This window comes from Littorina saxatilis, linkage group LG7 (genome assembly GCF_037325665.1).
Source record: "Littorina saxatilis isolate snail1 linkage group LG7, US_GU_Lsax_2.0, whole genome shotgun sequence".
Taxonomy (NCBI): Eukaryota; Metazoa; Mollusca; class Gastropoda; order Littorinimorpha; family Littorinidae; genus Littorina; species Littorina saxatilis.
The window spans coordinates 30317065-30341231 of record NC_090251.1 but is presented as its reverse complement, the minus strand read 5'-3'; the positions used below and the strand labels follow the sequence as shown (position 1 = coordinate 30341231).

Genomic DNA, 24167 nt, shown 5'->3' with positions numbered 1-24167 from the left:
GACTGAAATGTTGTTTCCTGGTAAAATTAAGAAGTGAAATTATTTATGGACGAAAAGCATGTCAGTTTCTTGCATGTGAAGAAAATTGGTGGTAAAATGTAATAGATTTCACCCCCAAAATCGAATTCTTTTAAAACGTGTACTGAGTGGTTACGTCCCTTGAGTAAGAAGGAAAACATTTTAGGATGAATCAAATTTCTAAGTTAAATAAAACAAATTGGTTGGACAAAGTTGGCCCCATGAATGTAAGGTACACAAGGTCGCTCATCAGTACTATCGAAGGGTGGTTTTTTGTTCAGTGTAGAGTTTATACTAGATCAACGAGGCCGAGAAGCGAAATATCAACACGGCGAAAGATGAAAACGTCACACGTGTCCTAAAAACGTTCAATAACTTACTTGACAAGCACTGGAGACAATTTATGTTCTCTACAAAACTGATCGATTGCAGTTACTTGTCTAATGTGTTCATTCTGTTTGACAATAAAGTGGTTGATATTGTTATAGTTCACTTTAACCTTCACCGAGAGAAAAAAATGGACGGATATCATAGTTAAAATGTGTTGCCGCGTGACAGTATGTCCGTTTCAGTACAACCTAGAGGATTGATGCTTTTGGATTAGAACGCAACTAAATGCTTCTGTATTTTCTGTGAGAGCTCAACATGATATATATATATACTAGAGGAATACCCGGCTTCGCCGGGGTGAATCGCGAGACAGACAGACAGCGTGGCGGTTCACCACAATCACCTTTGAAGGCGAAGTCCTGTCAAACGGGATTGAGAATTTTAGAGCTTATTTCTTAGCCCTACATTATCTGTTGTGGCTTCTCAAATGCCAGAACTTACAGACAGACAAAAGCCGCTATAGACCCCATCACAAACAGAACTCTAAAATCCACAGGTGTTGCTCACACACACACACACAAACACACAGAGAAGCCGTATATATATATGTATATGTATATCTATAAATATATAGAGATAGGTGACAGTGTATTTTTCGCGTGGCTATAAATTGATTCGACCTTTTCACTTTGACAGTAAGAACAACTTACGGGTGCAAGGGAAGCGTTCTGGACAGCGCAGTGACATTCTAAAAATAGTAACGTAGAAACGGGACTATGGATTGAAGCCACACGAAGGAAGGGAGATAAACGCAAAACACTGGAGAAGATAAGGAAGAGTTACTGGGAATGGTGAAATGAACAGAAAAACCAAAATCGGTTCAGCGCTGCGCGCATACAGACAGACAAAAGCCGCTAGACCCCATCACAAACAGAACTCTAAAATCCACAGGTGTTGCTCACACACACACACAAACACACACACACACAGAGAAGCCGTATATATATATATGTATATGTATATCTATAAATATATAGAGATAGGTGACAGTGTATTTTTCGCGTGGCTATAAATTGATTCGACCTTTTCACTTTGACAGTAAGAACAACTTACGGGTGCAAGGGAAGCGTTCTGGACAGCGCAGTGACATTCTAAAAATAGTAACGTAGAAACGGGAATATGGATTGAAGCCACACGAAGGAAGGGAGATAAACGCAAAACACTGGAGAAGATAAGGAAGAGTTACTGGGAATGGTGAAATGAACAGTAAAACCAAAATCGGCTGAAAGCATGTGTTGAAATATCTCATCGATGATATTGTGTCCGGGGTGTAGCTGAATACGGTGTCCAAATTTGAAAAAGATCCACCGAGAACTTTGGCTTTGGCGTGTCGGTATGGGGGCCCGGGTTGCTGAGGTGGAACCAAAATCGGTTCAGCGCTGCGCGCTGAGAGCACGTGTTGAAATATCGACCAGGTTGTGTCCTGTCCCGGGTGTACCTGAATATGCCCACCAAATTTGAAGCAGATCTATCGAGAACTTTGGCCATGCATCGCGCACACACACACACACAGACAGACAGACACTAGTCGTATATATATATATAGATATATATAGAGAGAGAGAGAGAAATGGATGGAGAGAGTAACACACATGTACACACACACCAGTGCTTCATTTTACATTGTTTGCAGCCGTTTACTGCTGTCTAGTGTATCCGCTCCCTAAGTCACCCACAGTCGTTGAATCGTAAAGTTCTTGACCCAGTAATGTGAAGGTTAAACAGACCTGGGAACCCATACGATTTCGCCGTACTCTGTACGTATGATTGTCGAGAATACGATCAGTACGGTCAGTGGGAAAAAAATACGATGAGAAAAATTCCTAGACTACTTTTATTCACAAGCCCATCTTGAAGCCGATCCAGTATTTTGACACATGATTACAGTTTTTGTCAGTAAAAATTGAAAAAAGGATTTGTTTTAAATGTACACAAGAATTTAACGGTTCGTCGGAAAGTGCAGTGAGCCTGTCAAACAGTTGAAGTTGACGGATTTCTTTCGTCCTGTGTGAATTCATAAACACTGCAATGGATTTTAAACACTGCAATGGATTTTAATCTTTTTTGTGGGGAATTAAAGTATACAACAAAATAATGAACTGTAGCAGACGACAAAACTGCCGACTCGGACTGAACCGTGTACTTCGTCCGCCGCGCACTATGGAGGCTTTTTGTTTTAGGTATGGCACTGTTTTATCTTCTTTATCTTGCTTTTAAAAAAAAAGTGATCAGTTTGATCATTTTCGTTATCGCAAAAAAATATTGGTCCCTTTCATTTCGTGTAAAGCGATCTCGACTGTGTATAGGTAAACTTAATTAACGATGTGGCGGACGCGTGTGAAGCATGTTTGAATCATGGATGTTCAAATGCTGTGTGGAGTACGCTCATTTTTCTGAAAATACACCAAGTTTGTTTGAGAATACTTAGTGCAAAACAGGGGTTCCCAGGTCTGGTTAAAGGTGCATGCAGTTTTTTTCCCCCCCCATTCATTTACCCATCTTGGTTTTACCGAGTCTTCATTTCAGAACTTTTATTGTCAATATGTTCCAGAATTCAGATTTAAAAGCAAAACTTGATTCATGCCTGTTTTCATCATGTGACAGCATCCTATAATGGCTAGCATGCTGTTGTCTCCCTTTGACCAGTTCATTGTATCTACGGTACCTATGTACCATCGGGGTTCAATGTTTGGTTCAGTCATGCGCACTGATACTTCCGTACAGAGAGCCTGCCATGTGGTCACCGAATAAACCGTTGCACCTCACCCTTCTTGTGTCCGTTGGTTTTGTCCGCATAACAACCCCGAGACATTACATTTGGCAAAAAGAGAACACACATCCCTGTTTCACACCAAATTTATTCAATCAAATTGAAAGTAAAATAAAAATGGTGGGGTTTAAACGTCTCTTCATGTATACTTATCATGGAACATTGTCATCCATAATAATAATTAAAACAAGAAGAGCAAACGCTCGATCGAGTCACTTTCGCAGTTCTGAATATTATATGAGGCATCAGATGGACAGGAAGAAATTGCTATTCACAACACAATGAGTCACGTTCACATAAAATTTGAGCCCGGTCACTTTTATAGTTTCCGAGAAAAGCCCAACGTTAAGTTGTGTGTTGCCGAACAGAAAAGGCTAGTTATCTCCCTTGTTTTTCTGATAACGTTCGTAAAAGGCTACAGATGTAAATACTTTGATGTAAAGAATAATCCTACAAAGTTTCAATCACATCCGATGAACTTTGTCAAAGATATAAAATGTCTAATTTTTCCTTTGACGCTGACCTGTGACCTTGAAAAAGGTCAAAGGTCAACGAAACCATCGTTAAAGTGTAGAGGTCATTGGAGGTCACGACTAAACAAAATATGAGCCCGATCGCTTTGATAGTTTCCGAGAAAAGTCCAACGTTAAGGTGGTGTCTACGGACGGCCGGCCGGCCGGACAGACTAACACTGACCGATTACATAGAGTCACTTTTTCTCAAGTGACTCAAAAATGATTTCAGCTGACACAAATGCTCCCCAAAACATTCTTTATATAAACACACACACATGCAAGCAAATAAGTAATTATGGAAAGTGTTAAAAAAAAGAGAGGTCAATACATCACTTAAAACATAAATCTAAACTAAAATGGCATAAAGACGTGAGCCACCCACATTTACTGTGATATCCTCATGTTTTGTCATCTTCCAGTAATATACATGTATATTTCTTGTCATAAAACTTTGTGGAAGACTTTCAGTTTAGAGTCTGGGTTCTAGCTTTCTCTCCATTTTTTTCTAATTAAAACATAAACTGATAGACAGTCAAAATAGAGAATGAAAATCCGGTCTTACCATAAGCAAAACATGAACACATGTGGTTAATACTTTTTTAATGAATACAGAGTGAGGGAAGGTTAAGAACAACGATGAATACTCTAATTTGTACAAATGTACATGTATTTACAGATAATGGATTGTGAAATCTCCATTTTTAGTGAAACTACGAATAGTGAGCGAAGCTGTGGTTTGAACCTAACAAGTAGTGCTGATATTGAATAATCATTAGCGCTGATATTGACTAACCTTCAGTGCTGATATTGACTAATAAAACCTCAAAAACCCTTTAAAATGTAGTTTGAAATGTACAGACATTTTTTACTTTACATAAAAATCTGATGTCTGATTTAGTTATGAATGCTTAGTGTTCACACACACACACACCACACATGTTCAACTTCAAGTCCATCTCATAAGAATAACCATCCACCAATGTGCTATGTGAACAAATTTAAGCAGACTATTTTTGTTGTTTTACCCAACTTTCACATACATGTCAGCATACTGTATCGCTAAGAAACGGTTGAATGATTCCTGTTATTTTAAAGCACCTCATTTTGGGGAATACCTTGACCTGTTGTGAAAGAGAAAAATCTTGACACATACACAACTTTATTAAGTAGGTATTTCTCTCTGACACTGTTTAAAATGTGTCTACGACTGTAGCTAACTGACTTGTCACCTTGTCACCGTTAGGGTTTAATGTGTGGGTTGACTGACTCTTACATTGAAACAAAAATCAATCTGAAGGGGGGGGGGGGGGGGGTAGGGGTTAAGTCACAAGGGTCAAAACAAGATGGAAAAGTAGTGAGAACATCCATGTCTTTTTTCAAATTCCTGGATCAAGATGTTCTTTTTTGTTCTCTAATTTTGCTTAGCTAGTCACTCAATATAGCAATAATTTTGCAATAAACCAAATCAAAAACCAAACTTAAAAAATATTTATCATGCAGGCTCTGGACACAGGAATATAAAGACCATGGTGGAAACCCATGCAATTGTGACACTAATTTTCACCATATGGAAAACAAAGGCAAACAAGAAGTATTTGTACACATGCTAACCGTCTTGAAAAGACTCACACAAAAAAAAGGGTGGGGCATATCTGTTTGTCCTTTCTTTATTTGGTGTTTAACGTCGTTTTCAACCACGAAGGTTATATCGCGACGGGGAAAGAGGGGAGATGGGATAGAGCCACTTGTCAATTGTTTTTTGTTCACAAAAGCATATCTGTTTGTGAAGCACACCTTTTAACCATTGTAAAACTTGAAAAGGAAACTAAAACCTAGACTCTATTCTGTCCTAATCAACCATTTCAATATAAATCCAAAAATTGCACACAAGCTCTCCTTTTCTCAAAAAGGGAACACAAATAAAATCTGACTTTTTTCTTCTTCTTAAAATTCATGCATCATTGCATCCGGTTACCAAATCTCTCCTCTCCTCAATGCAGAAGTACACGTAAAATTCAATCCACATCTTAAAATTCATGCAACACTGCATTATGTTACACATCCACACAGTTTCTGGTCTGGAGATGGAAGCGCTGCTGATTTGTCTTTTTCAAATATGTCATAAAATGTGCGAACAATGCCCTACACTGCATGAAGCCTGTAATCCAGACGATACATTTGCCAGTCCAGTTCTTGTCTCAGCACTCCAGTCAGGGCCATTTCTGCACTGTACACATCTGGTGAAAAGGAGAAGTGTTATTAATCAACCACTCAATCAATTATTTCATCTGCCAATCTATCAATCAATCAATTACTTCATCTGTCAATTTATCAATCAATCAATTACTTTATCTGTCAATCAATCAATCAGTTACTATGGCAATGGGCGGGGATGTAGCTCAGTCGGTAGCGCGCTGGATTTGTATCCAGTTGGCCGCTGTCAGCGTGAGTTCGTCCCCACGTTCGGCGAGAGATTTATTTCTCAGAGTCAACTTTGTGTGCAGACTCTCCTCGGTGTCCGAACACCCCCGTGTGTACACGCAAGCACAAGACCAAGTGCGCACGAAAAAGATCCTGTAATCCATGTCAGAGTTCGGTGGGTTATAGAAACACGAAAATACCCAGCATGCTTCCTCCGAAAGTGGCGTATGGCTGCCTAAATGGCGGGGTAAAAACGGTCATACACGTAAAAGCCGTGGGAGTTTCACCCAATGAACGAACAAACAAACAAACCAACTATGGCAATCTATCAGTCAGTAAAATAGTAACATGAAAACAGGAATAAAATCCTGTATTATTTCTTCCACAGTTGCAAAACGCACATGCAAGCAGCATGGTTTCTTCTTTTACAGCTCTGCACATGTCCGTTTTAATTCAAGGATCCAACTGTCAGAGTTTTGTTGTTGTAAACTAGCGTTATCACTAAAACAGTTTCTGCTGGTGTACTTGACGTTCCCATTTATTCTGTTTCTGAACAACCACTACAATTCTTGGAGACTTCTTCTTCTTCTCCTACGTTCATAGGCTGAAAACCCCACGTGCTCTCGTGTGTTTTGCACGAGTGGATTTTTACGTGTTTTTAGTTTTACCCTGCCATTTAGGCAGCCATATGACGATTTCAGGGGATGCATGCTTGGTATTTGCATGTTTCTATAGCCCATCGTCTATAACGGTTATTAACCCATTGAACTCTGACATAGATTACTCCTCCGAAAACGGCGTATGGCTGCCTAAATGGCGGGGTAAAAAACGGTCATACACGTAAAATTCCACTCGTGCAAAAAACACGAGTGTACGTGGGAGTTTCAGCCCACGAACGCAGAAGAAGAAGACATAGATTACAGGATCTTTTCTGTGCGCACTTGATCTTGTGCTTGCGTGTACACATGAAGAGGGAACGGGCACTAGCAGGTCTGCACAAAGCCACCAGGTGCAGCCAGGATTCGAACACTCAACCTGCCACAAGGGAGGCCTACGTCTTATCCACTAGGCCATTTGGCCCGTCCACTATTGCAGACAAAAATAGTTAAGACTTACCAATTTTCTGTGCCATCAAGTCTCTGCAGAGGTGGAGATCATTGGGACAGGTGATCACAACGAAAGTTGACCTTCCCTGGAATAAACAACATGACAATTTCATATTCTACCTCTTTCTCTCTCACTCTTATGCAGCAAGAAACAAACATACTAAAGACTTCTGGTACTAAGAAATTTGCCTCCAGTTCCCAAATTAAAAAGGTGTATTGTTCTCATGAATGGGTTGTGATTTCCAATGTTACACTTAAGAGGTCTGAGCTATTCAAAGCATTGAAAAGATAAAAAAAACAAGTCGCGTAAGGCGAAAATACAACATTTAGTCAAGTAGCTGTCGAACTCACAGAATGAAACGGAACGCAATGCAATTTTTCAGCAAGACCGTATACTCGTAGCATCGTCAGTCCACCGCTCATGGCAAAGGCAGTGAAATTGACAAGAAGAGCGGTTTAGTAGTTGCGCTGAGAAGGATAGCACGCTTTTCTGTACCTCTCTTCGTTTTAACTTCCTGAGCGTGTTTTTAATCCAAACATATCATATCTATATGTTTTTGGAATCAGGAACCGACAAGGAATAAGATGATTTTTTGATAATAATTTTTATATTTTTAATTTTCAGAGCTTGTTTTTAATCCAAATATAACATATTTATATGTTTTTGGAATCAGAAAATGATGGAGAATAAGATGATTGTAAATTTGAATCGTTTTATAAAAAAAATATTTTTTTTTACAATTTTCCGATTTGTAATGACCAAAGTCATTAATTAATTTTTAAGCCACCAAGCTGAAATGCAATACCGAAGTCCGGGCTTCGTCGAAGACTACTTGACGAAAATTTCAACCAATTTGGTTGAAAAATGAGAGCGTGACAGTGCCGCCTCAACTTTCACGAAAAGCCGGATATGACGTCATCAAAGACATTTATCAAAAAAAGGAAAAAAACATTCGGGGATATCAATTCCAGAAACTCTCATGGAAAATTTCATAAAGATCGGTCCAGTAGTTTAGTCTGAATCGCTCTACACACACACACACAGACAGACACACACACACACACACACACACACACACACACACACACACGCACGCACATACACCACGACCCTCGTCTCGATTCCCCCTCTACGTTAAAACATTTAGTCAAAACTTGACTAAATGTAAAAAGACCATTCAAATGGTATGGTGGCTGTATTCAAAGCTCACAGTTTGCCCAAATCATGACTTTTTGAAGGTAGCAAATGAAATGGATTTGAGTTTATCTTCGTCACATGTTTTCTGCTCTTGTGTGATTTTACATGGCCTCCTTTTTTATCCCAGCGAAGCTGGAGGTATCCCGTGAACGCTATACTGTAATCGACTTGAGAAATGTGCATACCGAATAATACATGATAAAGAAGGATTCTTTGTGCCCGGCTACGTGCTACAGGTGGAGATGGAAGTTCACCAAAAATTGGGACCATACTAACAAAAATACGGTGGGTGCAATAGTCGCCCCCATTTTTTCAGCAAACGCCACCCAAGGCCGTTTTGGACGGGTAGAAATTCCGTAGTTTCCAAGTCTATGGATAAAGCTCGCGTAAGAAGAATACGTCACGGTCGAAAGTCTTTGACGTCAATTAATGCATCATGACGTCATGCCTCCCTGAAGTCTTTCTCTCTCGCGCAGTGTGTGTGAGTTTGTGTTCATTTTGTGCACATGTGTTAGTGTTACTGTTTGTGTGTGTGTGTGTGTGTGTGTGTGTGTGTGTGTGTGTGTGTGTGTGTGTGCGCGCACGCGTGCATGAGTCTGTACTCGTATGTGTGTGGTACGGTGTGTGTGTATTTGTGTGTGTGTGTGTGTGTGTGTGTGTGTGTGTGTGTGTGTGCGCACGCGTGCATGAGTCTGTACTCGTGTGTGTGTGTGTGTGTGTAAATGTGTGTGTGGGTATAAGTGTATGTGTGTGCGTGTATGTGTGTTTGTTTGTAAAGGTGTGTATGTCCGTCTGTCCATATGTGCGTATGGGTGTGTGTTTTGTGTGTATGAAGTTTTTTGTGAGAGTGAGTGAGTGCGTGTTAGTGAGTGTGTGTATGTGTGTCTGTGTGACTTGGGGTGTGTGTGTGTGTGCGTGGGTGTGGGTGTGTGTGTGTGTGTTTGAGAGAGAGAGAGAGTGTGTGTGAATGTGTGTGTGTATGTTTGTGTGTCAGTGTATGAGTGCGTATAATTTGTTTGTAAAGGTGTGTGTGTGTCCGACTGTCTATGTGCGTATTTGTTGGTGCGTATGTACAGTGTGAGTGTGTGTGTGTGTGTGTGTGTGTGTCTGTTTGTATAAGAGAGAAAGAGAGAGAGAGAGAGAGTGGGTGGGTGTGTGTATGTGTGTGTGTGCGTAAGTGTATGTGTGTGTGTATGTGTGTTTGTTTGTAAAGGTGTTTATGTCCGTCTGTCTATATGTGCGTATGGGGGTGTGTTTTGTGTGTATGAAGTGTGTGTGAGAGAGTGAGTGCGTGTGAGTGAGTGTGTATGTGTGTGTGTACGTGTGTGACTTGGGGTGTGTGTGTGTGTGTGTGTGTGTGCGTGTGTGTGTGTGTGTCAGTGTGTGTGTGTGTTCGTGTGTGTGTGTGTTTGAGAGAGAGAAAGAGAGAGTAAGAGAGAGGTTTGTCTTTCGCTGGGGTATGCAGTGCCTTGGCGTTGCACATCTACTTAATTTATTTATTATTTTTTAGAACTACATGTAGTTACAGTTTAGAGATTCCTTCCTTCCCATGGAAACCTTCAGGTAACCCATTACCAATACATCTAGGTTTTCACATGTGCTCACGGTATCCACCTCACCAAAACTTTGAATCACTATGGAAAGTTACTTTGAGGAGGAAGGTGGCTTTATCGCCACCAGGGATGTTGCAAGAATTTATTTTCTGACAAATGTTTTGCAGAAAAGCCATAAAAGTTTCAGCAATTTTCAGAAAATAGACCAATCACTAGCGAGGAGTCTGTCGGAAACACGTGGACCAAAGCAAGTGTTTTTAACAGACATCTTGCTAGTGATTGGTCCATCCTTTGTTTGTTCTGAGGTTTTGCAAGAACAGGTCACTCTCCCACAACCAATACAAATCCGACAGAGTTATGTTCGGAATTTGTCTCTTAAGACAGATCTTTAATAACAGCTTTCTCCCACCATGAAAAAGTTTGGCAGCTGTGCCAAAATGAGGAGAAATTGTCTGCATGTTTAAACCAGTCTGCGTTTTTCCGCCTGCTGACACTAAACGACATCCCTGCCCAACTGTGGTAGTTGCCAGCATTCCTTTGAAACCATGTCTCACCTTGCTGTCTCTCATTTTGGACGTGGTTTTGGCGGACGGGCGTCGCTTCAAGACGGCTCCCCCGGCACTCTCTATGACTTTCTTCAGCTCCTCCACAGGGGGCGTGACACCAGGAGTGATGTAGAATATCAACCCCTGAAACACGGATTGTAAAACGTAACTTGAGGGCTTCTCCCCACAGTTCAACCCTTTGAGACTAGAGAAACGATTTCTAGCTTCTGGTTGTGAAAAATGAGATCATACGAATGTCATGCTTATATGTTTGTGGAGACTTTTGATTACTTTCTTCAGCACCACTGCTTATGAGCCATGATTTCACACACACACAGAGTTGCACATAGAGACAGTCTCTTTGTTCTCTTAATTAATATTACCGTGCATTTATCATGGGCATGGCAGACATGTCTTATGACGCAGAACTCACATTCTTTCAAAATGCACGAACATATCCCCTGGCACACAACCACATTTTAAATAAGAAATCATGGAAGTCAATTGCCTACGTTGGCTTGCTTAGAAACTAAGATACGCTGAGGGTGAACTTATTGAGAGAAAAAAAACCCACCCAATCTTCCTGGCCACGGCTGTTCACAGGGCTTCATTTCTGCTACTTTAGCTGCAGGCTATTTTTGGCACCCATCCTTTCCCTACTGCAGAGGTAACACAGCAGCTAGCAGCTCTCTCGGTGCTATGCACTGGGCAGGCCAATTTTCCAGTATAACGCGCAAGCAGTTGTGTTTAACTGGCAAGCGAGCTTAACGGTGTGCTGGCTGCAGCTGTTGGTAGCCAAACTATTCTCCAAACTATTCTCTCTGCTGGGCTATTTTAACTCAACTAAAACACAAGCTAGAAACAGCCGTGTGGCACAAGAATCTTAAACAAATGAGGCAGTGCGTTATTTAGAGGTCAAATAAACTAAGGGAAGCAAGCGGTCTCAATGCATACGACATGTGTAATGGAGTAAGCGAGAGTTATACGGAACCATTCTCCTGGCACCTGAGAGAATAACAAGCATTGAAATGAACAAGCGACTTTAATCCGCAAGTCAAGCACACTTATTCTGGAAAGCAGGTAAATGGTTCTGTCTGAGAGGCAGGTGAAGGGACTTACCTGGAAAATGGGGGAAGTCTTTGCCTTCTGAAGACTTTCCTGAAGGTTGCATCCAACCTCACGCTCTCCTGCTTCGTCTTTCAGCTGGTATTTCTCCTCCTCTGAAAACATGCAGTGAAAGAAATTATGTTTATTTTTAGGATTGATTGTCAAGAGCAAAACCTATTGTGTCTGAATTTTGTTGAACTTTTACTCTTGCATACAGTGCAATTTTTCTCAGTATATTTATTACTAGATGAATACCCGCTTCGCCGGATAACCGTCTTCGCCGGGAAGAAGTAGAGCCGAATACCCGGCTGCGCCGGGGACCCGGCTTTGCCAGGTTCGCCGGGATGAAAGCGTTGTGGACAGTGACCTTCTAAAAATAGTAACGGGAATATGGATTGAGCGTTGTGGACAGTGACCTAAAAATAGTAACGGGAATATGGATTGATGCCACACGAAGGAAGGGAGATAAATGCTGAAAACACTGGAGAAGATAAGGAAGAGTTACTGGGAATGGATCTGGGAAGATGAACAGAAAAACCAAAATCGGTTCAGCGCTGCGCGCTGAGAGCACGTGTTCAAAATTCTCATCGACCAGGTTGTGTCCGGGGTCTACCTGAATATGCCCACCAAATTTGAAGCAGATCCATCGAGAACTTTGGCCGTGCATCGCGAACACACACACACACAGACAGACACAAGCCGTATATATATATAGATTAACAACATTAGAAAGAAAGAAAGCAAGGAAGGAAACAGCAGAGGGACTGATTAAAAACTCTCTTTCTAGACAGGCGGTCGCTGTTTAAGGTGAATCATATGGAAAAAACAACTCATTGACGATCATTTGGGGTGGTCATTATCAAGAAGTGGTCGCAAGAGCAGATTTGCTGTACTGTGGTTTCAAGCCACACCCCCCCCCCCCCCCCCCACCCCCCTAATTTAAGACTTCCTCCTTTTTAAGACCTTGTTTTAATGATTTTTTGGGTCATAACCTCTGCAAATTTACCTCCATTTTAAGAAACCCTCCTTTCAAAGATAGCCCTGAAAGTCCAACAAATGGTGTACTCGCCTTTGGCTAGTAATTCTGAAAATTTACTTGCCAGAGAGCAAACTTTACTAGCCAAACCAATAAATTGTTTCCACAACTTTACTCGCATTTGGCGAGTAGATGAACATTTCTACTCGCCAGTTACATGTTTCTACTCGCCATGGTGAGTAAAATACTCGCCACTTTCAGCCCTGAAAGACCTCAGTTTCTTAGATTTTAGGTCTTAAAAGAGTAATACCACTATAATCACCAGGCATGGGAACTGGGAAGTGTGAAATAGTCTGAAAATGACCTTTAATGAAATAGTGATTAAATTCGAGGACTGTTTCTCAAAATTTGTTCCCCGGACCACAAAAAAAAGTCTGATTTCAGAAAAAAGTCTGAAGATTCTCATGAGTGATTCACTAGCCGAAACTGACCCAGAAAGCGTCCCTGTAAGGACGACTCCTCCAGCCACTCCTTGGTAATGATGTGGCCGCAGACGTTGATGGCGTGGAAGAACTTGATGGTGCGCGTCAGTTTCTGGGCCACCAGGTGGCTGCAGTGCGCCGGGTTTTCCGTCACCCGCCCTCCCAGCTTCTCCGCAATCTGACAATCAAATGTTTCATCATACATATTGTTTTGATAAATTATTACAAATGTACTAATAAATAATGGTATTTCACCAGCTTTTCTTTGTTTTTGTGTATGTGGTGGTGGTGGTGGGTGGGTGGGGTTGGAGGTAAATCTGAGGAGCTGTCCAATTCAGATTTGCAAGCACCGCTAAAACAATTAGAATGAAATCTCAGAAAATGTAAGAATCAACAAAACAAAGCAAAATTGTAATAAGTCATGTCTTATGACTACTAGCTCTAAACTATTCTGTTGTCCGTCTGTTTGTTCACTGACTATTTCTTGTCTACTTGCACACCTGTCTGCCTCGCCATTTCTCTGTTTGTTCTCTATTTTCTGTTTACTTTCACACCTGTCTAACTGACCATTTCCATGTTTGTTCTCTATTTTCTGTTTACTTTCACACCTGTCTAACTGACCATTTCCATGTTTAATCTCTATTTTCTGTTTACTTTCACACCTGTCTAACTGACCATTTCCATGTTTTATCTCTATTTTCTGTTTACTTTCACACCTGTCTAACTGACCATTTCCATGTTTGTTCTCTATTTTCTGTTTACTTTCACACCTGTCTAACTGACCATTTCCATGTTTAATCTCTATTTTCTGTTTATTTTCACACCTGTCTAACTGACCATTTCCATGTTTAATCTCTATTTTCTGTTTACTTTCACACCTGTCAAACTGACCATTTCCATGTTTAATCTCTATTTTCTGTTTACTTTCACACCTGTCTAACTGACCATTTCCATGTTTGTTCTCTATTTTCTGTTTACTTTCACATCTGTCTAACTGACCATTTCCATGTTTAATCTCTATTTTCTGTTTACTTTCACACCTGTCTAACTGACCATTTCCATGTTTAATCTCTATTTTTTGTTTACTTTCACACCTGTCTAACTGACCATTTCCATGTTTAATCTCTATTTTCTGTTTACTTTCACACCTGTCTAACTGACCATTTCCATGTTTAATCTCTATTTTCTGTTTACTTTCACACCTGTCTAACTGACCATTTCCATGTTTAATCTCTATTTTCTGTTTACTTTCACACCTGTCTAACTGACCATTTCCATGTTTAATCTCTATTTTCTGTTTACTTTCACACCTGTCTAACTGACCATTTCCATGTTTAATCTCTATTTTCTGTTTACTTTCACACCTGTCTAACCGACCATTTCCATGTTTGTTCTCTATTTTCTGTTTACTTTCACACCTGTCTAATTGACCATTTCCATGTTTAATCTCTATTTTCTGTTTACTTTCACACCTGTCTAACTGACCATTTCCATGTTTGTTCTCTATTTTCTGTTTACTTTCACACCTGTCTAACTGACCATTTCCATGTTTAATCTCTATTTTCTGTTTACTTTCACACCTGTCTAACTGACCACTTCCATGTTTAATCTCTATTTTCTGTTTACTTTCACACCTGTCTAACTGACCATTTCCATGTTTAATCTCTATTTTCTGTTTACTTTCACACCTGTCTAACTGACCATTTCCATGTTTAATCTCTATTTTCTGTTTACTTTCACACCTGTCTAACTGACCATTTCCATGTTTAATCTCTATTTTCTGTTTACTTTCACACCTGTCTAACTGACCATTTCCATGTTTGTTCTCTATTTTCTGTTTACTTTCACACCTGTCTAACTGACCATTTCCATGTTTAATCTCTATTTTCTGTTTACTTTCACACCTGTCTAACTGACCATTTCCATGTTTGTTCTCTATTTTCTGTTTACTTTCACACCTGTCTAACTGACCATTTCCATGTTTAATCTCTATTTTCTGTTTACTTTCACACCTGTCTAACTGACCACTTCCATGTTTAATCTCTATTTTCTGTTTACTTTCACACCTGTCTAACTGACCATTTCCATGTTAAATCTCTATTTTCTGTTTACTTTCACACCTGTCTAACTGACCATTTCCATGTTTAATCTCTATTTTCTGTTTACTTTCACACCTGTCTAACTGACCATTTCCATGTTTAATCTCTATTTTCTGTTTACTTTCACACCTGTCTAACTGACCATTTCCATGTTAAATCTCTATTTTCTGTTTACTTTCACACCTGTCTAACTGACCATTTCCATGTTTGTTCTCTATTTTCTGTTTACTTTCACATCTGTCTAACTGACCACTTCCATGTTTAATCTCTATTTTCTGTTTATTTTCACACCTGTCCAACTGACCATTTCCATGTTTGTTCTCTATTTTCTGTTTACTTTCACACCTGTCTAACTGACCATTTCCATGTTTGTTCTCTATTTTCTGTTTACTTTCACACCTGTCTAACTGAACATTTCCATGTTTAATCTCTATGTTCTGTTTACTTTCACACCTGTCTAACTGACCCTTTCCATGTTTAATCTCTATTTTCTGTTTATTTTCAAACCTATCTAACTGACCATTTCCATGTTTAATCTCTATTTTCTGTTGAATTGCACACCTGCCTCACTGACCATTTGTCTGTTTGTTTGTATAGCCACATTAAAACTGTTAAGTTTTACAGCGAGAGAAAATCAAACTGAACTGACTGCAGTGAGACGCTTGACCACAGTGCGAGGATAGCCGGTGAAAATGATGCAGGGAAGAGAGCTGTCGGTCGGAGGTGGACTCTCTTCTTCCACCCTGTAATATAGAAAACAGAACTCATTTTCACACAAAAAGATGACTTTTCTTGCCAACTACCAGGCATGACATTTTGAAATTGGAACAGCAAAAGAGAAAAATAACTAACAGACAAAAATCTGACAACGTTCCCCACTCTCCCCCAAGGCTTAGTTTAATAAAACAGCTTACGGTATTACCTAGGCCTATCATAACTGATATATTTTGTTTCTGAGGCTTTGCTTTACATTAATTACAATGCATCCACCCTTTATTTAGTTTAAGCTTCGAACTGCTACATACTTGCAAGCACACACATATCTACACCAATGCCCACACAGATCAGCACATTTGCTGAACCTAATATCACTCACACACACAAATGAAGGGAAAAAAACACACAAACATAAATGTGCACACGCATGCACAGACATATATTCACACACACACACACAAACACTCACATACACGAAAACAAGCATGCACAGACACAGTTATACAATCAATCAATCAATCAATGAGGCTTATATCGTGCATATTCCGTGGGTACAGTTCTAGGCGCTCTGCAGTGATGCTGTGTGAGATGAAATTTTATATGGCCAGTAATTGCAGCCATTTCGGCGCATATTTACCTTTCACGGCCTATTATTCCAAGTCACACGGGTATAGGTAGACAATTATTAACTGTGCCTAAGCAATTTTGCCAGGAAAGACCCTTTTGTCAATCGTGGGATCTTTAACGTGCACACCCAATGTAGTGTACACGGGGGGGAGTTCGGACACCGAAGAGAGTCTGCACACAAAGTTGACTCTGAAATAAATTTCCGCCGAACCTGGGATCGAACTCACGCTGACAGCGGCCAACTGAACACAAATCCAGCGCGCTACCAACTGAGCTATATCCCCGCACTCACTCGAACACAAACATATACACGCATGAACAGACACATACTGTACCTTCTCTTCTTAGCAGGCGGTGAGTCAGGGTTGGTAGGGATTGTGTCTGGCGCCTCAGTTTTCACTGTTATCTTGGGGACCAGCGCCGCTTTCTGCAAGGCTTCTTTGGACACCTTTATGGGCTTCCTCCAACCCACTGCATCACAGGTAAGTTAAATTACACAACTTTCATTTACCCAGAAATTAAAAAAAAAATTTTTTTGTACAAAGACAGGTGAAAATATTGCAAAGTCAAAACACTGTCACACAACTGTGTTATAGGAGAGATTTGGAAACACTTTCTTCTTCTTCTTGTGGATCACACGTCTATACTGTTAGACCAGACAGCGAGACAAACGAAACGCAATAACAAAATATGACAGAAAATAAATCTCACTGACACATACATCACTCATAAGTAAAATCAGAAGTGCTTCCTTACATTAAGCCAGGCTCTCTATCTCTCTCTCTCTCTCACACACACACACACACGCCCACATACACACACAAATAACATAATAACAAATAAAACAGCAAAACACACACAAATAAAGGTGACAATACTTACTCATCCACTGCCACACCTTGCTGAGGTCAGCGTTGAAGTCTCGCACATGACCGACCTGCAGGTAGCGCATCTGTACAGGCAGTCGCAGCGCGTCCATTTGACCCAACACCAGGTCCGACAGCCACTGAACGTTCACCACAGGCACACGCCACTCCTTCGCTTTCTCAAATTTCATACCTCCTGGCCTGGATGAAAAAGAAATCAGATATTACTTCTTTTTCTAAAAACTTTTTGTTTAAACATAAGTTAGCAAAACAGAAAAAGGAAGCAACAATACAAAGGAAACAAAAACATAGCTTGATATTTTTTTACTCCGATTTTGTTGTGGTTATCCTTGTTTTTAATAAAAACAAAACTAAAGACTAAAAATATAAACAGTTTGGTAAAATAATTATAGATGTGTACATTTGAACATGTCGATAACTGACTTTAACATGTGTTTACTTGAAGATGGCACTAATGTAGAGCTAACATTAGTATTACCATCTCTATTTTTTGTTGTTGTTTCCTATTGTCTTACCTCTTACAGACAAGAACGGAGTTACTGCGTGACATGTAGCCTGTGTACTTGGCACCGATAGCACTGATCATCTGCTTCACACGCTTCCTTTCTTCTCCCGAGAAATTTGTGATGCTGATAATCTGTTTCAAACAAATGTTGAAATCTTATCGTTTACACATTTCTCAGAAAAATACATGTACCGTACAAATAAAAAATACAAATATAAATAAATAACAAAAACAAATATCAGCAAGCTCAAGCTATGAAAGGGGCAGGGGTGAGGTGCACGAAGCAAAACTGGATGCCACCCAAATGGGTGGTATGCTGCCGCGGGGTATAATTGGTTGAAATTGAGATTCGTTGTGATTTCAACCAATCACAGGCAGACCCTGCGGCTTGTTTCCACCCAGTTGGGTTGCACCCTGCTTTGCTCCGTGCGCTTCAGCCCTGGTGTCTTGAACAATATCAAATTAATAACCAACCTGAAGTACATGTAATGAGAAAGAACAATCCTTTTGATTTAGTTCCACAACATGAACAAAGGTTACATATGTTACCATCCCAAGGGTGAATACGCAGAGAGAGAGAATCGCTAGAGATTTCTTCATGCCAAAGCACAGTCTTACATAAGAAAATTGCAGGTGATTTTAAATGAACTAGACCTACAAACTGAAGGGGGAAAAAACATGACTTAGTATTTAGGACAAGTAGGCAAATCTGAAGACGGTCTAACACAGAACAGAAACCAAACCATGCGGAAATGGCCTACCTGGTTCCTGCATGGTTTCTCTCCAGTGAACATGAGAGGTATGTGCAGAGCCTGCCACGGTGGCTGCATCTTCTTCTGCATCAAGCAATCGTTCAACCAGAACGCAGTCACCATCCGCTTCTCATCCTCTAAGGCTTTCTGCACGCATCAGTGATTTTTTTTTTTAGACAATTGAACACAAAAATGAGGTAAAACTGTAAAAAATGTATCAAACACAACCGTAAACAAATTATCAAATCAGGCTTTATCTCTTTGAACAGCACATTTTAATATGGTTAAAAAAAACAGATCCTGAGACAGGGAACAAGAGAAAGACAAACAGAGAAAGATTTTGGTATTCAGCATATAAAAAGTTCACAATAACCCTGAAAAACACAGACTGACAGAGTTTATAGCTCAAAATCAAGTCGATTCATTATCCAAATCTTCTGTCATATTTTGTGGCTGCTCATGAGCCTACATGTTTAAAAAAAAAAAGGAAAAAAAAGAAGCAATTCCCTTGAAGCAAATTACTAGTACACTGTGCCCGTGTGACTTATAATTTTGTTTTACAAAACCACACAGACAAATAACAGCATCAGAAACCACCAAAATCTGACACAGACCATTCTCTTGGCCTTATTTATTCTCTTATTTGCTATTTGTGAAAGAAAACTCTACTGTTCACCCACCAGTTTCACATTATCCAGTCTCTGGTCTGAACACAGAAAGTGTGTGACAGCCTCAATGTAGACGGGGCTAACTTTGCCTCCGTACTGTTCAATGATCTTGATCCAAGTGCTCGTTTCGTCAGACCCCACACTTTTCTGATAGTCAGCGATGTAGAATACACACCCCAGCAAGCACTGGTCAGGTGGGACTGCAATAAAAAGTGAGTCATTCATAACGTATTGCTCATTTTCCTCTTCTAGCCCAGAACCATTTCAGAAGTCGATGTACATATGTCATTAATGAAGTGACCGAGGCAGCAAAAGCGCAATGAAAGAAATTTGAACAAGTTAACACATACATTTCTTACAGTTGAAACAGAATGACCTGTGCACCCAGTGACCACATAAGTAACACACCAACTTGAAAAAAACAAAACCCACATGATTCAAATTATTATTTCTCAATGTTCATTGTTACACATCCCACTATATTGCCTCCTAAATTGATGACATTGAATACATTTTAAATGGGAAAAAAGTTTACATACTTTATGGATGAACAAAAAAAATACATCTATATATATATACGACTAGTGTCTGTCTGTCTGTCTGTCTGTCTGTCTGTTCGCGATGCACGGCCAAAGTTCTCGGTGGATCTTTTTCAAATTTGGACACCGTATTCAGCTACACCCCGGACACAACCTCATCGATGAGATATTTCAACACGTGCTCTCAGCGCGCAGCGCTGTGCGCGCTGAACCGATTTTTTGTTGTTGTTGTCGGGATCCACTACCAGTAACTCTTCCTTATCTTCTCCAGTGTTTTCAGCCGCGATTATCTCCCTTCCTCCGTGTGGCGTCAATCCATATTCCCGTTACTACGTTACTATTTTTAGAAGGTCTCCAGTGTTTTGCGCGTTTATCTCCTTTCCTTCGTGCGCCGGCAAAGCCGGCGTCCCAGGCACAGCCTGGTATTCAGCTCTACTTCTTCCCGGCGAAGCCGGTAATCATCTAGTCTAACATAAGTCTTTCCTTGCTTACAAAAAAAACTTCAGATAAAACTTTTCTTAATCAAAAGGTAACCAAAGTATTTCATCATATCACATCCATAACAAGAGGCGAAGCCATCAAGGCTCACGTAAGAAATCGACAAACAGTAACACAAACTCGATCACTCCGTCACACAGACACACAGACACACACACACACACACACACACACACACACACACACACACACACACACACAGAAAGAGCATAGGTGAAACTGTGCAAAAAAGCGAGACACTAGATCTAGATCTGTCTGTCTGCATGTAGCCTACTTACAAGGACACGACTGCCAACTAGTCTCGGCGCGCTCAAAATAATAATAATGACCGAGACTTTCAGTACTTCCTTCGCGTGACGTCTAACCCTCTTACGTCATAATGTGACGTCAATGTAATGTGACGTCTTCAAATGTTAGAGTTTCTACCACAGACATACACACGCACAGACGCACGCACGCACGCACGCACAGACAGACAAAGTTACGATCGCATAGGCTACACTTACGTGAGCCAATAAAACAGCCAAACCAGGCAACAAACTTACTGCTCTCTGGCACTTCATGTCCGAAATAATCAAACTGCGGTGGAGGTTGTGGTGGTTGTTGTTGCGGTGGTTGTTGCTGTGATCCTGGCGACTGAGGGGGGTAGGGGTACGCAGGAGGAGGGGGGCGAGCCTGCCCACCAAGACCGAACATCTGGTTGATCTGAAAAAAAAGGGTAAAACTTTGTATGTTTAAAAAAACGCTAACATAAATGAAAAACAATCGTGCACATCTCTGTACAATAGACGATTTTTGGAAATAACTCCGTCGGGTTGGTATGGGGTGTGGAAAAGTGACCTTTTCTTGCAAAACCTTGTACAAATATTGAATGGGCCAATCACTAGTGAGGGGTGTGAAGAAAATATGTGCGTGTTTCCGACAGACCCCTCGCTAGGCACTGGCCCTTCCAATATTTGTACAAGGTTTTGCAAGAAAAGGACACTCTCCCACAACCTATACAAACCCCAAGAGTTATTTCCAGAATCGGTCTATTACAAGCTTGAACAAGTCGCGTAAGGCGAAATAACAACATTTAGTCAAGATGTCGAACTCACAGAATGAAACTGAACGCACTGCTTTTAAATTGACAACCATATCATGTGAAAGCAAACAATGACACTACCTTGGAGGGAGGAGAGGGCCGGGCTGCTGGAGGACTTCCGCTGTTGTTGGTGATGTTTCTCAGGGTTCGATTCCCGTTCATCTCCTCTCTCCCCGGCCCACCCTGGTTGTTGGGCATCTGCTGCTGGCCTTGCAGTGGTAGCGGTGGTTGTTGAGGGGGGAGAGAGGGCGGGGGGAGCGGTGTTGTTTGTTGCTGACTTTGCTTGGACTGTCGTTTTTTGGGCTGATGAGGTGGTGGGTGATGGTGCTGCTGTTGTTGTTGCTGCAGCTGTAACTGTTGCTGCTGTTGCAAATGTTGCTGCATTTGTTGCTGGTGAAGTTGTTGTTGCATTTGTTGTTGCTGGGCTTGATGTTGCTGCTGCAGCTGCTGTTGGTGTTGCAGCTGCTGCTGGTGTTGTTGCTGTAGTTGTTGCTGATGTTGCTGCATTTGTTGCTGGTGAAGTTGTTGCTGTTGCATTTGTTGTTGAAGTTGCATCTGATGTTGTCGTTGCTGCAGCTGATGAGGGTGCTGCTGATGAGGCGGCTGGGTGAAACCTGCAAAAAAAATGTAATCATGTCTGCGTTACTTACACGTTTTTTGAAATAGTTATCACTTTCAGTTAGTGTTTGTTTGTTTGTTTGCTTAACGCCCAGCCTACCACGAAGGGCCATATCAGGGCGGTGTTGCTTTGACATTTAACGTGCGCCACACACAAGACAGAAGTCGCAGCACAGGCTTCATGTCTCACCCAGTCACATTATTCTGACACCGGACCAACCAGTCCTAGCACTAACCCCATAATGCCAGACGCCAGGCGGAGCAGCCACTAGATTGCCAATTTTAAAAGTCTTAGTTATGACCCTGCCGGGGTTCGAACCCACGACCTCCCGATCACGGGGCGGACGCCTTACCACTAGGCCAACCGTGCCGGTTTTCAGTTAGTGCGGACGAAGGTAAAAACAAGTGGATGATGAACAGGCTACACATGTTTGCAAAGGAAACTATATAAAATCTTGAGCTAATCTGATTCTGATGCATTCTCACAATATTTATGGTTCTAAAAATAAAAGCTTTATTGCTTGTCCTACTGTTCACCAGACACTGGAACTGACCTACGACATACCTAATTCAAGGCATGAACCACAAACACATTATCCCTGCAGCACATGGTCACACAAAAAGTCTTATTTCAGCCAAACAACTGTGTTTACCCATTTAATATGCAGATAATTCTTTAAAATCAACATCCTGATGAGAACTTTAGTTTCACTGCCCTTTACAAAATACAGTGGAACCCCCTCTTAAGACCTCTAAATATATGAGAAAATCAGAAAAGGAGTGAGTCTCAAAATTGGGGGGGGGGGGGGGTTGTTCCACTGTACTCATGTATTCTAAAGCATTGCCCAAAACGGAATTGCACACACCTGGTGGGTACGGTCCCTGACCATGTTGGGGAGGAGGATGATGAGGGCTCATTCCTGGTCCAGACATTTGCATATGCATGGAACTGGGAACAGACGGAGGCCCAATTCCAGACGTGACCATCACCTGGCTGGGCATACCACTTCCGGGCATTCCTCCGCTGGGCATGCCGGCAGTATCAAGTCCGGGGTGAGGGACAGTGCCAGGATGAGGCATTCCCGGATGGGGCATTCCCGTACTGCTCATGGTATGGTGGGGACTCTGCATACCGGGATGGACCATTCCCATACTGGAATGTCCTGGACTAGACATTCCTGGAAGACCGGGCCCCATACTGGCGTGTCCTGAACCAGGACCAGGCATACCCATACCAGGGGGCATTCCTGGATGGGCTGCCGCTGGCATGGGCGGGATAGGCCCCCCTTGGCTTCCTGGGGATAACGAGCGAGGCCCCTGGTGCATGATGGGAGAAAGACCGGTGCGAGGAATAGGAATGTCGGGCATGTCAGATTTGCCGTTTCCATAGAGACGACTGCTAACCATGCGGGCCAGAGCTTCCTTCGCGCTTGGAGTGTCTGGTCTGCTCCCTGTCAGGAACAAAACTCACCAGATTTAAACAAGAAAAAGATAAGCAAGAAAAAAAATCAGACCCACTAATTTAAGACTCCCTGCTTTTAAAGACCCTGTTTTCTCAGACTTTCTGTTCATAACCTCTGTAAATGTACCCCCATTTTAAGACTCCCTCCTTTTTAAGACCTGATTTTTTTCAGATTTGTGGAGGCCTTAAAAGGGGGGTTCCACTGTAATTTACGAATCTTTCGAGATGCAAGATTTGTAAATGCTGTAACCAGCCATATTCACTCACTATCTTGATGTAAAGGTCAAAATCAACGCCTACTCGTCTAAGTTCCTTGTTAGACTCCGAATTATTTTCAAGTCCCTCCATCATTAAGACCATCAGATTAATGTTCTTGTGAATATTTTGTTTTGTCAATAATTAAACTTCCCATGAACTAACCTTTCTTGGGTTTTTTCATCAAACATACCCCCCGCGGGTTAGGGGGAGTCCCATATTGGTTTGGACGAGAAAGAATTTACCCGATGCTACCCAGCATGTCGTAAGAGGCGACTAACGGTTCTGTTTCTCCTTTTACCCTTGTTAAGTGTTTCTTGTATAGAATATAGTCAATGTTTGTAAAGATTTTAGTCAAGCAGTATGTAAGAAATG

General features: G+C 41.2%; 1 protein-coding gene across 1 annotated transcript in view; it reads right to left on the bottom strand.

Moving 5' to 3' along the window:
* Nucleotides 1-3248: 3248 nt before the first annotated feature.
* Nucleotides 3249-24167, bottom strand: part of LOC138971129 (PAX-interacting protein 1-like) — a 29281-nt gene continuing 8362 nt past the window's right edge. The window contains exons 8-21 of the mRNA XM_070343757.1: nucleotides 22942-23526; nucleotides 21539-22071; nucleotides 20919-21078; nucleotides 19349-19536; nucleotides 18678-18815; nucleotides 17927-18048; nucleotides 17407-17591; nucleotides 16860-16995; nucleotides 15830-15923; nucleotides 13091-13259; nucleotides 11636-11736; nucleotides 10526-10660; nucleotides 7231-7306; nucleotides 3249-5930 (exon numbers count right to left, since the gene is read on the bottom strand). Of these exons, the coding sequence (XP_070199858.1) occupies nucleotides 5836-5930; nucleotides 7231-7306; nucleotides 10526-10660; nucleotides 11636-11736; nucleotides 13091-13259; nucleotides 15830-15923; nucleotides 16860-16995; nucleotides 17407-17591; nucleotides 17927-18048; nucleotides 18678-18815; nucleotides 19349-19536; nucleotides 20919-21078; nucleotides 21539-22071; nucleotides 22942-23526 (2717 nt within the window). The 3' untranslated portion in view covers nucleotides 3249-5835. The remainder of the gene's footprint in view (nucleotides 5931-7230; nucleotides 7307-10525; nucleotides 10661-11635; nucleotides 11737-13090; nucleotides 13260-15829; nucleotides 15924-16859; nucleotides 16996-17406; nucleotides 17592-17926; nucleotides 18049-18677; nucleotides 18816-19348; nucleotides 19537-20918; nucleotides 21079-21538; nucleotides 22072-22941; nucleotides 23527-24167) is intronic.